Source organism: Equus quagga, chromosome 7, assembly GCF_021613505.1.
Source record: "Equus quagga isolate Etosha38 chromosome 7, UCLA_HA_Equagga_1.0, whole genome shotgun sequence".
NCBI lineage: Eukaryota > Metazoa > Chordata > Mammalia > Perissodactyla > Equidae > Equus > Equus quagga.
This window is the reverse complement of record NC_060273.1, coordinates 25,167,824-25,180,660: the sequence shown is the minus strand read 5'-3', so window position 1 is coordinate 25,180,660 and position 12,837 is coordinate 25,167,824. Positions and strand designations below refer to the sequence as shown.

At 44.2% G+C, this 12,837-nt stretch overlaps 1 protein-coding gene across 1 annotated transcript in view; it reads right to left on the bottom strand.

Annotated features, from left to right (window-relative positions):
* CALN1 (calneuron 1) overlaps positions 1-12,837 on the bottom strand; it is a 463,893-nt gene that overhangs the window by 179,656 nt on the left and 271,400 nt on the right. Inside the window, exon 4 of the mRNA XM_046665286.1 lies at positions 1,798-1,910. Coding sequence (XP_046521242.1) covers positions 1,798-1,910 — 113 coding nt within the window. The remainder of the gene's footprint in view (positions 1-1,797; positions 1,911-12,837) is intronic.

The following is a 12,837-nucleotide window of genomic DNA, read 5'->3' as shown; positions in this document are numbered from 1 at the left end:
CAATTCCAAACAGAATCCCAATGACATTCTTCATGCAAATAGAACTAAGAATCCTAAAATGCGTATGGGGCAACTGAAGACCCCAAACTGCTAAAGCAATCCTGAGAAAAAGAACAAAGCTGGAGGCATCACAATTCCTGAATTCGAAATGTACTACAAAGCCATAGTGATCAAAACAGCATGGTACTCATACAAAAACAGACACACAGATCCATGGAACAGAACTGAAAGCCCAGAAATAAAACCGCACATCTATAGACAGCTAATCTTCAACAAAGGTGCCAAGAACATACAGTGGAGAAAAGAAAGTCTCTTCAATAAATGGTGTTGGGAAAACTGGACAGCCACATGCAAAAGAATGAAAGTAGACCTTTATCTCACGCCATACGCAAAAATAAACTCAAATGTATCAAAGACTTGAAGATAAGTCCTGAAATCATAAAACTCCTGGAAGATAATATAGGCAGTACACTCTTTGACATCAAACTTAAAAGGATCTTTTTGAACACCATGTCTTCTCAGACAAGGGAAACAAAAGAAAAAATAAGTAAGTGGGACTTCATCAGACTAAAGAGCTTCTGCAAGGCAAAAGAAACTAGGATCAAAACAGAGATAACCCAACAATTGGGAAAAAATATTTGCAAATTATATATCTGACAAGGGGTTAATCTCCATCATATATAAGGAACTCACACAACTGAACAATAAAAAAAAAACAACCTGATCAAAAAATGGGCAGAGGAGATGAACAGAGATTTTTCCAAAGAAGATATACAGATGGCCAATAAACACAGGAAAAGATGTTCAACATCACTAATCATCAGGGAAATGCAAATCAAAACTACACTAAGATACCACCTTATGCCTGTGAAAATGGCTATAATCACTAAAACTAAAAATAACAAATGTTGGAGAGGCTGTGGAGCAAAGGGAACCCGCATACACTGTTGGTGGGAATACAAACTGGTACAGCCACTATGGAAAACAGTATGGAGATTCCTCAAAAAACTAAAAGTAGAACTACCATATGACCCAGCTAGTAGATACCACTACTGGATATCTTCCCAAACAACTTTAAATCAACAATCCAAAGTAACATATGCAACCATATGTTCATTGCGGCACTATTCACAATAGCCAAGACATGGAAACAATCCAAGTGTCCATCGACCAATGATTGGATGAAGAAGATGTGGTATGTATATATAATGGAATACTACTCAGCCATAAAAAAGACAAACTCATCCCATTTGCAACAAGATGGATGGACCTGAAGGGAATTATGCTAAGCATAATAAGTCAGACTAAGAAAGATAAACATCAGATGATTTCACTCATATGTGGAATATGAACAAACACATGGAGAAAGAAAACAGTTCAGTAGTTACCAGGGGAATGGGGGTGGGGGGTGGGCACAGGGGGTGAAGAGGAGTACTTATGTAGTGATAGTCAAGAAATAATGTACAACTGAAATTTCACATTGATGTAAACTATTATGAACTCAATTTTTAAAAAAGTGAAGGAATCTCATTTCTCCAAAATGTACAAATGTTTTTGATATTAGGAAAAAATAGGGAGATATTTCTCTCCTCCAAGCCTTAAATGAGTATAATTTTGATTTTTTGTTTAAAGGACCCAGTATGGACTTCAACTTAGACATCCTATTCAAGGAATGTATGCCCCTCCAGCCCAGAAGAGATCTTCATGTGCTGAACAGAAGCTCAATAATTCAGTCAACAGTTAATCCCAGGCACATGTTTACTGTCAAACTTAATCTTAAAAAAAAATCTTACTCACCTGCCAGAATATGCTATCTATTGTGTTTCCAAGAAAACCGTCGCGACCTTCTGAAGACACGAGTTTGGGGCCAAGAATTGTCATGAATTCATCAAAATCCACCTGGCCATCCCCTAGAAGGAGAAGATATAAACATGAGTCCAAAAGTAGCTAAAATGGACCTACTGTACCCCATGAAATAAACATCTCCATGCTTTTCTCCTTAGCATGATCTCAATCAATGAAGACTCGCTGGTAGCAGTACTCAAAATTGTGCAACGTTCTTAAAATACCGAAACACCAAAAGGACCACAAGCAACTGGCAATTAGGAATACATCCAATACCACATATTCCTAATCATTTCCCACTATTTCTATCTAAATGCCCAACCAGTACCTCTCATTTAAATGGCCACAGCTCACACCTCCCCTACCTCCTGGACCTCAAATTGCCCAGCTGTACATGATAGAAATTATGGTTTCATCCCTATCTCTTCCTTCACCCTTGTCACTCACACATAAACTTAGTCATCAAGTCTTACTTATTTCACCTCTTAAACACCTGTGGCTACTATATCTTCCTTGTTAATCCAATTGGTAGTCCCCTTTCCAAAGATGGTGGTGGTGGTGGAAAAATATTTCCAAGAATTAATTTCTAGTTATAATAATAATGTTACAGGTAGAAAGGCTTTCTGCCCTCACACTCTCACCTCCACACTATCTTCTATATATTTTCGAGTTTACTTCCCTCAAAGCATGTCTGATCATGCTTTAGAAACTTCAATGGCATCAATGACTGAAAATTGGGAAACCACCTCAGGATAGTGTTCAAGTCCCACTATCTCTGTTGCCCCTTTTTGCCCCTTACCTCTACACAAAATGCCATCCTTTTTCGGAGCTCCATGCCTCTGTACACACTGTTCCCTCCACCTGGGATGGCTTCCATTTGCCTACCTGGTGAATGCCATCTCATTCTCTAAATGGAACTTAAATATCATGTTCACTTTTCGTTTTTTCCTGACCCACCCTCATCTCACTAAACAGAGTTGGCCAAACCCTCATCTGTCTCTCCTACTAAGCTAACTTACATCCTTTATAGAACTTAGCACCCTGTATCTCAGTCACTGATTTGCATGTGTATTTCCCACCTGGATTCTGAGCTTTGCAAGGTCAGGGACCCAGTCTGAAACTTCTTCGTATATTCAATACCATGGTAGGCACTCAGTAAGTACTTGTAGAATAAATGAAAGATGTCTCTTGTTTGTTTTTTCTCTGTTCAGTTCAGCATCTATTGGATCTTTCATGCTAGAGCTGACACTGACCCAAAGGTGGGCTTGAGCCGACTTAGACAAAAGCATTCAATGCTTCAGGGCATTGTCCGAGTCTCAATGAGTCATCAGTGTGGCATTCTCTACTCTTAGGACTGCTCAAGAGGGCATCTCCACCAAGAGCTCACCACATTTTGGCTCTAGGCAGTGAAGACCACCCAGGTGTCTGCACACAAGTTTGCCAAAGTGCAGACACGTGGATCCACTCCCAGAGTGCAATTGCCTTTAAAGAGGCCTCATTCAAAACCTATTTCAAAAAGTCAAGCAGATGTCATCACCAGATGTCAATAATTCAGAAAAGACAGTCCAGGAACAGGTCCCAGTGTAGATAAAACTTCCTAGAGGATAAGGGAGGCGTGGCAAGTCAGTGGGAAAGGAAGATTTAGTCACCAAATGGGGTGGGGCAGTCAGTGGACTACTGAGAGGAAACTGGTTTATCTCTCATCATTCAACGAGATAAAGGGATCTAAATTTTCACCCTCACTGGTCATCATAAGAATACTAATTCAAGTAACAATGAGTTACCATCTTGTTTTTCAAATTAGCAAATACTTCTAAAAAGACTACCACTCAATGTTGACAGAGATACAGGGAAGAAACAGGCTCTCTTATGCATTCCTGGTATATTCATTCAGGGTATTGACAGGTAGTACTTAAAATGCTGTAATATGCTGGTTCCTTTTTACCACATAGTTTCACTTTTCAAGAAAAAACAAAACAAGGAAATGAACTTAAATGCAGATGAGATGTTTGCTCAAAGATAATATTTATTATACACAGGCACTAACCCTCGGCTCACCTGAATCAGCCTGCTAGCCCGAGCTGGGGCTGGGTGGCCAAAAAGTCTCAGACTAAAATATGCATTCTCATTAGAGATAGTATCACCCTCAATGAGAAGAAAAGTGGTTCCTAGGGGACCAAACAATCTCAGATATTACAATGGTTTGTGGCCCTTCTAGAGCCACAGTACATAAACAGACATGCAGTATATCTTTGCTATTAAAATTTCATGGGGGTAGGACAACCAGGAAAACAAATATCTTAAAAGCCTCCTGGGCAGTGGCTATTACAAGAAGTTTGAGAAGCACTAGACTAGAAGATGTCCCAAGTACTGTGGTTCTTCTTCCCCAGGCCCTCCCTCTGGAATGTTGGTCTATTAGCAGTGGGCATCATCCCAACTACCTGTCACCCATGGTGAGGTCGGGCAGTTCATAAAGGCTTAGAAGCCCAGGGGAATGGATCACTTTTTCACGAAGACCCCATGAGACCTTGACTAAAATATGTCCACCAGGCTGGGTCTCTCAAGCTCCTAGCCATGGTGTAGTGGGCACCGCTCCCTCTCACTTGGGAGCCTAATAAGGGGATGGTCCATAGGAGATGGCAAACTCCTGCTGCTCAGTGCCAGGAAAATGGGGCTGTCTTTGAACAGCCCACCTTCCAGATAGGAGGAGAGAGACCATCCACCTCTCTGAAACCTCCCCGCAGGGTGATGGGAGTGAAGCAGTGTGGAATTGGTGTGCATGGAGCTCTGCTCATAGTCATCAGAGAGTGTTCACAGATGCTGCCCTTGGCTGAGAACACCAACCCCAAAGTGACAATCAGAAACAATGCTTCAGAACCACATCCTGGCCTCGGTGAAGGAAATAGCTCATTCATTACTCAAATCCTTGGCCAGAGGGGAAGTGCTGAGGGAGGGGTGCTCAGGACCCTCTGGGCAGTGCCATCTGTGGTGCAGGAGTACAGGTGGCTTCACAGAGACTTTCTGCTCCTTGGGGGAGAGGGCTATCTAGCTCAGGGAATGATTTGCTTCCACTATGAAGCAGAGGGCATTTGGAACCTCACACTTTTTACTGATCAAAATATGAGTCCCCCCACTCCCCCCACCGCGCCTTTTTTTCACTAACATTGAGCACAGGGAGATTCCTGCAGGCTCACAGCTGAAGAAATAATCAGGGTGGGGCCCCCTCATCTTCTCTCTTAGGATTTCCTCAGCTCTGGCTCCTAAGCATGTGTGTACTTAGCATATTTTCTGCAGACTTTCAGTAAATGAAGACTCCTTCTCATACATACACCAGTCCCACTGGCAGTACTAGGTTCTACGTGGATTTAGACTGAGGAAAAGCTCTCTTATGCAGATCTTAGTTTAATGGACAAACAGAACTGAGAACACCCCACAAGCTATCAACACTGCTCTCAGAGTTCTAGCCCACCTCCTCCCTCCATCCATCCCAGAAGAAGTGAGACAAACAGAATCTCAGAGAGAGGTTTTCCACTAAGTTCCTCACACGAAAACCATTCCCAGGCCAAGGCAAGGTCTGCGAAGTCTGATGATCAAAATATCTAACATTTATTGAGCACTCACAATGTGGTGGGCGTTGTTTAAAGTAGTTTCCATACACTAGTTCATATAAATCTTCCAGCAGCCCATTTTACAGATGAGAAAACTGAGACACAGAAAGTTTGCGTAGCTGGCAGAAGCTCATGCAGGGAGCAGAGCTGGGATTCCAAGTCTGCCTGTGTTTTCGCTGCCTCTCAGGAGGCTGGTCAGGGATGGGCTCTGTCTGGAACACTCCTTCCCCTGATCCCAGGGTTCCCCAGCAGGGGAGAGCTACGGTTGCCTGGTACAGAGAGGGAGACTGAAATCTAAATTGCTCTGTCTGGTCTAGCTGTTGGGTCTCAGGTCAGCCACTAGAAGTCTTTCTTAATCATTTCAAAGAGTGATAATCAGTAATAGAAAATATTTATGTAATGCTCGCTAAATGCCAGGCACTGAGCTCAGGGCTTCACATTTGTGACCTTGTCTGATTCTACCACAACACTATGAATAGGTTCTCCCCTTCCATATTTTACCCATGAGAAGACTTGGGCAAGAAGAGGTTAAAAGTAGCTAGACTAAGGACACACAGCTAGTACATGCCAGCACAGGGACTCTGATCAGAACCCGACAATAACTTTCACATTACACCATCTCCCCTCTGCATCAATGACCCTAACATAAGTCCTAGCAGAGGTTCACATCTCTCCTCAAAGTTTGAGAGTATAATATGTTTTCCTATCTGGGCATTTAGAAAGGAATTTAGTGGGAAACTGGGAGAGAAGCCCTCCACGAGCTTTAATGCAAACGACCAATGCCTGAAAGCCATTTGCTCCCTAAATCACCATTTTTCCTACATTCAGGGTCTCAGTGATTCTCTTTGGATGGACAATTCTCAGAGGGCACCCACATGCAATCCCTCCAGGCATCTGAAACCTCTTCCACCAAAAAGAATTGGTCTGATGAACAATCCTATCCAGGCCTGGCAGGGTGACACCAGACTGCTACTATGGATTCACATGCCCCAAATACAAAGGTGGGCTTCTTCCCAGACCCACCCCCTTTCACAGAATACAGTAGGTTCTGAACGCAAAAACTTCATTTTGTTAAATTGTCTTGCAAATTGTGAACAAGCAAGTAACTGTAGAATGAAAGAATGGAATGCACTCGTACCAGACCTCATTCTCCATTCTCAAGCTTCCAAATATCATGATCCACTTAGCAAGAAGTGCAGGAGGCTAACCTGCTAAGGACTGTGTCCTGTTGCTTCCCACTGCTATGTAAGTCAAAGTAATGAACTTGAACTAGGGCAGGAAGCTGCAGGAGCGCCAGGACTGAACAACATTCATTAAGACTAACCAGCTGAAATTTTCACGAAGAGGTAAAATAATAATAAAAACCACTGCAAAATAAAAGGAAGGAAAGGAATGTACAGAAAAAAAGGATGGGCTCTAAAGGGTAACCAGGAGACCAGATAGGAGGAAGAAAAAATGTCTGAGACTCCATTCAAATCAATTAACGAAACTCCAAAAGCACACCTGCAAAGGAGCAGGTGCATGGGCAATGTGCTGTGGGGCAACAGAGAGATAAATAAGGCCCAGACTTACCCTCCAGGAGCTTGCAATCTGTTACTCAGGACAGAGTCAATACGTGCTGTGATTGTCCTCAAAGCATTGTGCTAAGGCAGGACTAAGGCTGGAGCAAAGGCTCCAATGAGGAAATTCTCAAAACTTCAGCAGTGAGCCCTTAAAGGAGGGAAGGGCTCTAAAAAGCAGAAAAGGGAGATGAGGTGAGCAGCCTGAGCAATGGGGGGGACACCAGGAGGGATGGAGGATGTCTAGGAGCTGCGGCTACCCTCCCTTCATGCTGGATGGAGGATGTTTGTGGGAAGAGAGCAGGATGAGATAAGGTCCTGCTCATCCTTGATGCAGGGTCCGTGGAAAGTGTCCACATCTGGAAGGGAGAGCATCACTGTGCTGCTTACCAAAGATCAGGCTGATAACAGTGCACAGGCTGGATAGGAGAGGCAGAGCTGGCCTAAGACAATAGAGAAGAAGGAGGTAGAGGAGTAGAGGATCGGGAGTGGAGAAGACCGGATTCAGGGGAAGGGCATTTCCAGTGGAAGTGACAAGACTTGGCAACTGACTGGACGGGCAGGAAGGAGGAAGAGACAATGGTGACTGAAGTTTGTGTCTGGGATACTGGATGGACCGTGGAGTTAATTAGGAACAATGAAGAAGTCAGGAGGAGCATGTATTTGGGAAGTGCTGGCTTTGAGGTATCGAAAGGATGGGGGTGGGGAGTGTCTAACAGCTAAAAATGTGGATCTAAAAGTCTTCAGGATCTATGGAAAGATCTCTAAGATCTTCAAGATAGCTTCTCAAATGAAAAAAGTAAAGTGCAGAACTGTATTGTTGTAAGCTACAATTTTGTCTAAAAAGATGGTAAGGGAGAAGATACATTCCTATTTGATTGGATAAATATTTTCATAAAAGTTCTAGAAGTGTACCCTCCTCCAAAAAACTCATAATAGTTAGTGGTTTACTCATGGGTGAGTCTGGGCTGGTAGGGTACAGGAATGAGTATTTTCGCTCCATATCTTCATATACTTTTTGATTTTTGAACCATGTCATGTATTACCTGCTCAAAAATAATTAAATTTTAAAAATTAAACAAGGAATCCAGTCTTCAGTATCCATCTGGATGAACTCATCGAGAGCACAGGAAGAAGGAGGAAGGAAGAGAAGAGGATGGAGGAGGGACTTGGGGACGCCTACAGAGCTGGTTTCTTGGATGGGTTAGACTCTATAGGGTGCAAGAAGAAACAACTTCACTCTTTGTCACACTCCTTGTTCAAGCCCCTGTCTTGCAGCTCTCTCTCAACTCTGGGTGAAGCACTGGGCTGGTCCCATAGCTTTGTTATTGACTCTCAAGGAATCAAAAGTCCAGTCAGGCTAATGATCACATAACTCTAGACCTCCCTTGGTTGAAAAGTGTTCCCTCTTTCAACTTGGGCCTGACCCAGGCTGGTAAGCTGGCACAGGGAAGAGGCAGGTCACTTTCTTCACTCTTTCCTAGGTCCACCTCCCTGTCCATTCCCCAGCTGTGCTTTCTGGCCACACCTGGATTGGAATAAGCTTATGAGGAGGCTGCAGTTTCTCCAATGGGCTGTGCCTCTCCCCGCCATTGGCTGCTTATAACCCCTCTCCCCAGAACCCTGGGCTTCTGGTGGCCTCTCCCTCCACTGGGGTGACATCAACCCTCTAGGTGGTCCTCAAGACTACCCCAAACTGGCTTCTGCTTTGCCCCAAACTGGCTCCTCCTTTGCCCCATATGTCACTGAAAGACAGCTCTTCCCAAACCAGCCCTGCCCTTCTCTGCTTAGCTGCCCACAGTAGGCAGCAGCTCCAGCTCCAGCTCTAGCCCAGGTCTTTAGATGTTTCACATAGGGTGCAAACACCAGCCCCTACGTTCTTTAAACTCCCATGAACATAGGTCAGTCTCTATAAATGGCTCTTTGGAAACACCTTTAGCTCTAACTGAATGAGAAATACCTCCTCCCTATTCCAAGAAGGTTAAGGAAAATTCAAAGCCCACCATCAACCCTCTCCAATGAAATTATTTTGCCTAATGCTTCCACGTCAACCTCTTGTCAAGTGTTAGGGACTAAACTGTGTCCCCCCAAATTCATATGTTGAAGCCCTTATATGATCCCCCAATATAACTGTATTTAGAAATAGGGCCTTAAGGAGGTAACTAAGGTTAAATGAGGTCATAAGGGTGAGCCCTGATCCAAAAGGAATGATGTCCTTATAAGAAGAGGAAGAAACACCAGGAATACACACACAGAGAAAAGGCCACACGAGGACATAGTGAGAAGGTGGCCATTTACAAGCAAAGGAGAGAGCTCCCACCAGAAACCAACCCTCCCAGAACCTTAATCTTGGACTTCTAGCCCCTAGAACTGAGAGAAATAAATTTCTGTTGTTTGAGCCACCTAGTCTGTGGTATTTTGTTTTGACAGGCCGAGCTGACTAACACAGAAAGGAAGGGAAGAACAATGGGCTCTTGGCACTTACTTGGTACTTACTGTTTTGTTCTGTGAGTTAATGCCTCAAATTGAGACATAAGAGTGCCATGTTGATATCCTGCTATACTCTATGTCAGAAGCAGGAGGAGCAGGGCATTGGAAAGGAAGTGTCTGAGAGGAGAACCAGGACAGATAGAGGGTCGCCCTAGATGTCAAGGGAGTTCTTCAATAAGGGGCAGGTAGTTAGTCTCCAGTAATGTTAAATGCCACAGAGGGCAAAGTAGGATGAAGGCTGAGAAAGGGACCTTGCATGGCTGATTACTGTACCTGGGGGTGGGGGTGGCCAAAACCAGGTCCTTGCCCTGGCAGCAGCACCTGAATTTGAACACAGAAGGGCCTTAGGAGCAGGAACCTGGTTGGAAGGAGCCTGTAGTTTTCCAGGTCGGACTGTATTGGAGGGATGTCACCCTGAGTTGGTAGGCTGTGTAGCGGTGAGATCTCAACCTGGGTTGGTGGACTATGTGTTGGAGGGATCTCAAAACCTATCCCCAGGTTCAATGGTTCACTAAGAGACTCCCAGAACAGCATATAGTCCTACTCATGAGCATGATTCATTACTGAGACAGAATATAAAATACAATCGTCAAAGGAGAAAAGTGCACAGGGTGAAGTCTGGAGGAAACCAGGTACAACCTTCCAGAATCCTCTCCCAGTGGAGACAACAGGACATGCTTAATTCCACGAGCAATGAGTAGTGGCAACATATGTGAAATCCTGTCTACCAGGAAAGCTCATTAGAGTCCCAGTGTCCAAGTTGTTTACTGGGGACTGGCCAAGTAGGCACCCTGTGCCTGGCATGTTCTAAAATTCAAGACTCCCAGAAGGAAAGCAGGTGCTTAGCACAAACCATACTGTATGCATGAACAGTTAGGCACATTAAGCCACAGTTATCAGTTCTAGGAATGATGGGAAGCCTCCCCAATCCAATTTCCCAGACATCAGCCCAGGGCTAACCTTGCAAACAGGCCTTTCTAAGGGTAGTCTGCTGTGTTAACTCTTTTCTGCACACATCTCCAACTTCATTCTAAGTCCTTGAGTCATTGAGCCAAGGCAACAGAAATTTATCAAAATCAATACTCCCACCTAGGACAGAAATGGATGCAAGGCTTCTTATGGTTCAGAGTCCCTAACATAGATCTTGCGGCTGCTGGTAACACAAGGTAGGGTCTTCCTAGACCTGAGATGCTTAACTCTGTGCAGCACCATGGCCATTTTTCTGAAAGGACTAGCACAGTCTCTTCATCCTCTGCTTCTGTTCATGGAAATTTACAGACATCAAGCTCTCCTAGGTCCTGAACTGCCCCATTCTCACCCTGTTGGTAAAAGCAGAACTGAGGCCCAGACAACCCAGAGCAGTACACCTGCCTCCAGCAACCCAGTGTCCCAGGAAGCACAAAATTTTTGCATGTATTATATAATACAGAACAATAAAAATAGAAAAAATGCTTTTTTTTTTACATTTAACATCTGAATGGGAAATAACAATTGACTCTAGCAGAATAAGAAAGCCAAGGAGTAGTCGGGTGAAGATGGGATTGGTGGATGCTGGTGGCACCTCCTAGCACTGCCACTGCCCTCCCTCACCTCTCTCCTCCAAAGAAGAGCAGTAGCTAATCAGAGACGGTTGGCTCTCAGGATTTGTTCAAAGTCCATGCTCACAGCTGGAGCCTACTGCCTGATAGGGTTTCCCATCTATGCGCTAGATTCATCCAGGCCTGGTCTCGTCAGAGCAAGCCAAGCCAGCCTACCTCCTTTCTTCTTTTCTGCATGGGGATATGGGCCATGAGCAAGGCTGAATATAAAGGGGCACTTTATTTCTCATTCCTACTGCTCTTATGCACACGTCTCTCTCAGGGATCAAGATGAGAGAGATATTATCAAGACAAGACAGACCATGCATCTTACTAGCACCAAACTCACCTTCTACTCCAACAGTTGCAAGGTCGTTTCTAACCTCCAGACAATAGTTTTGGCTTAAAAGTGCTGGTCTGAAATATGTAAGGGAGGGAGTACATTTTGAGAAAACGGGTGCAGTGACTGCAGAATAATCTTGACTTCAGGATTAAGAAGAATGAAGAAAAGTTTCTAATGTGTCTTGCTCAACTTTCCATTAAAGAATCCATGAAACTAGAAAAAGACAAAAACTCACAGAAATTCTTTGATAGCCAGAAGCTGAAGACAACCATCGACCACTTGAAAAAATCTGGGGAAATGGTTACTAACCACAGTTCCAGTGAAGCAGATGGAGGAATAAAACTGGTGGTTTGTGCAGGCTGCACTCTTAGAAAGGGAACTGCAACAACTGCCAGGAAGTGGTAGGAAGAAGCATGAGCATCATACATGGTCCACCCCAAGCTCAGAGACCCAGACTTTGCAAAATGTAGAAACCCAGGCAACCAGCTCCTGAGTGTGTGTCCCTGGGTTGCTGGGAAATCTAGCATCTTGTCCCCTTTCGCCGTTCTTTTCCTCTCCCTTGTAGTGGTCCACGTTCAACCTCCACTTGTAGGTACAGCCCTAGCATATCACATAGGCAGAAGTTCCAGCATGGGCCAGCACTGCACAGCGTGTGGGAGGTCTCCTTCTGTGGAGTGCTCGAAGCAGGTAGGAGACAGTAGGAACCCAGAATGCAGTATGTGTTGGCAGTTATCACTTTTTATGTACTGCTTCTTGACCATGATTCTTTTCCTATAAATTCTTCTCAGGTTTAGAGAACTGGTGAGCGGAAGCAGGAAAACAATCACACTCTGTCCAGTATTCTTTTACCTAATACTTACTACACACCAAAAACTAGGTACTGCACAATTCCACCCCACAACTGAAATAATCTGAAACCCAAGTGGGAAGAGAAGGTAGTCAGTGACACCCACACATGCTGATGGTTGGGCAACGGTGGGACCCAGGTCTCCAAGTTAAGAATTGAAAACTAAGGAAAAGTAAACAGGGATAAGTCCAAAAGAGAAGAGAAACACTATCCTCTATACCCAAAGAAAACACTTCCGAAAATCATTCACTACTAGAAAGAGAAGAAAGTTTAAGGAATACCTGCTTTGTATTTCAAGAATGATAGATGAAAATAGCCCTGCACAAACAAGAGTTTGTACAGACATATGAGGATGAGGGGAGAAGCCTTCTACAAGTGGAAGGAAGACGGACCTGGCTTCAGTGAGGAGAAAATGCAAGGACACGAATAATGCACTAGCAAAGTCAAGGTCTACTTGGGATCCATTGGCAGAGAACTGCAACTCCTCAGTCAAGTCAACAAATACGCACCCAAACTCATTATGTGACAGCCATTGTGCTAGGCCTTGGGGATGTTGCAGTGAACACAC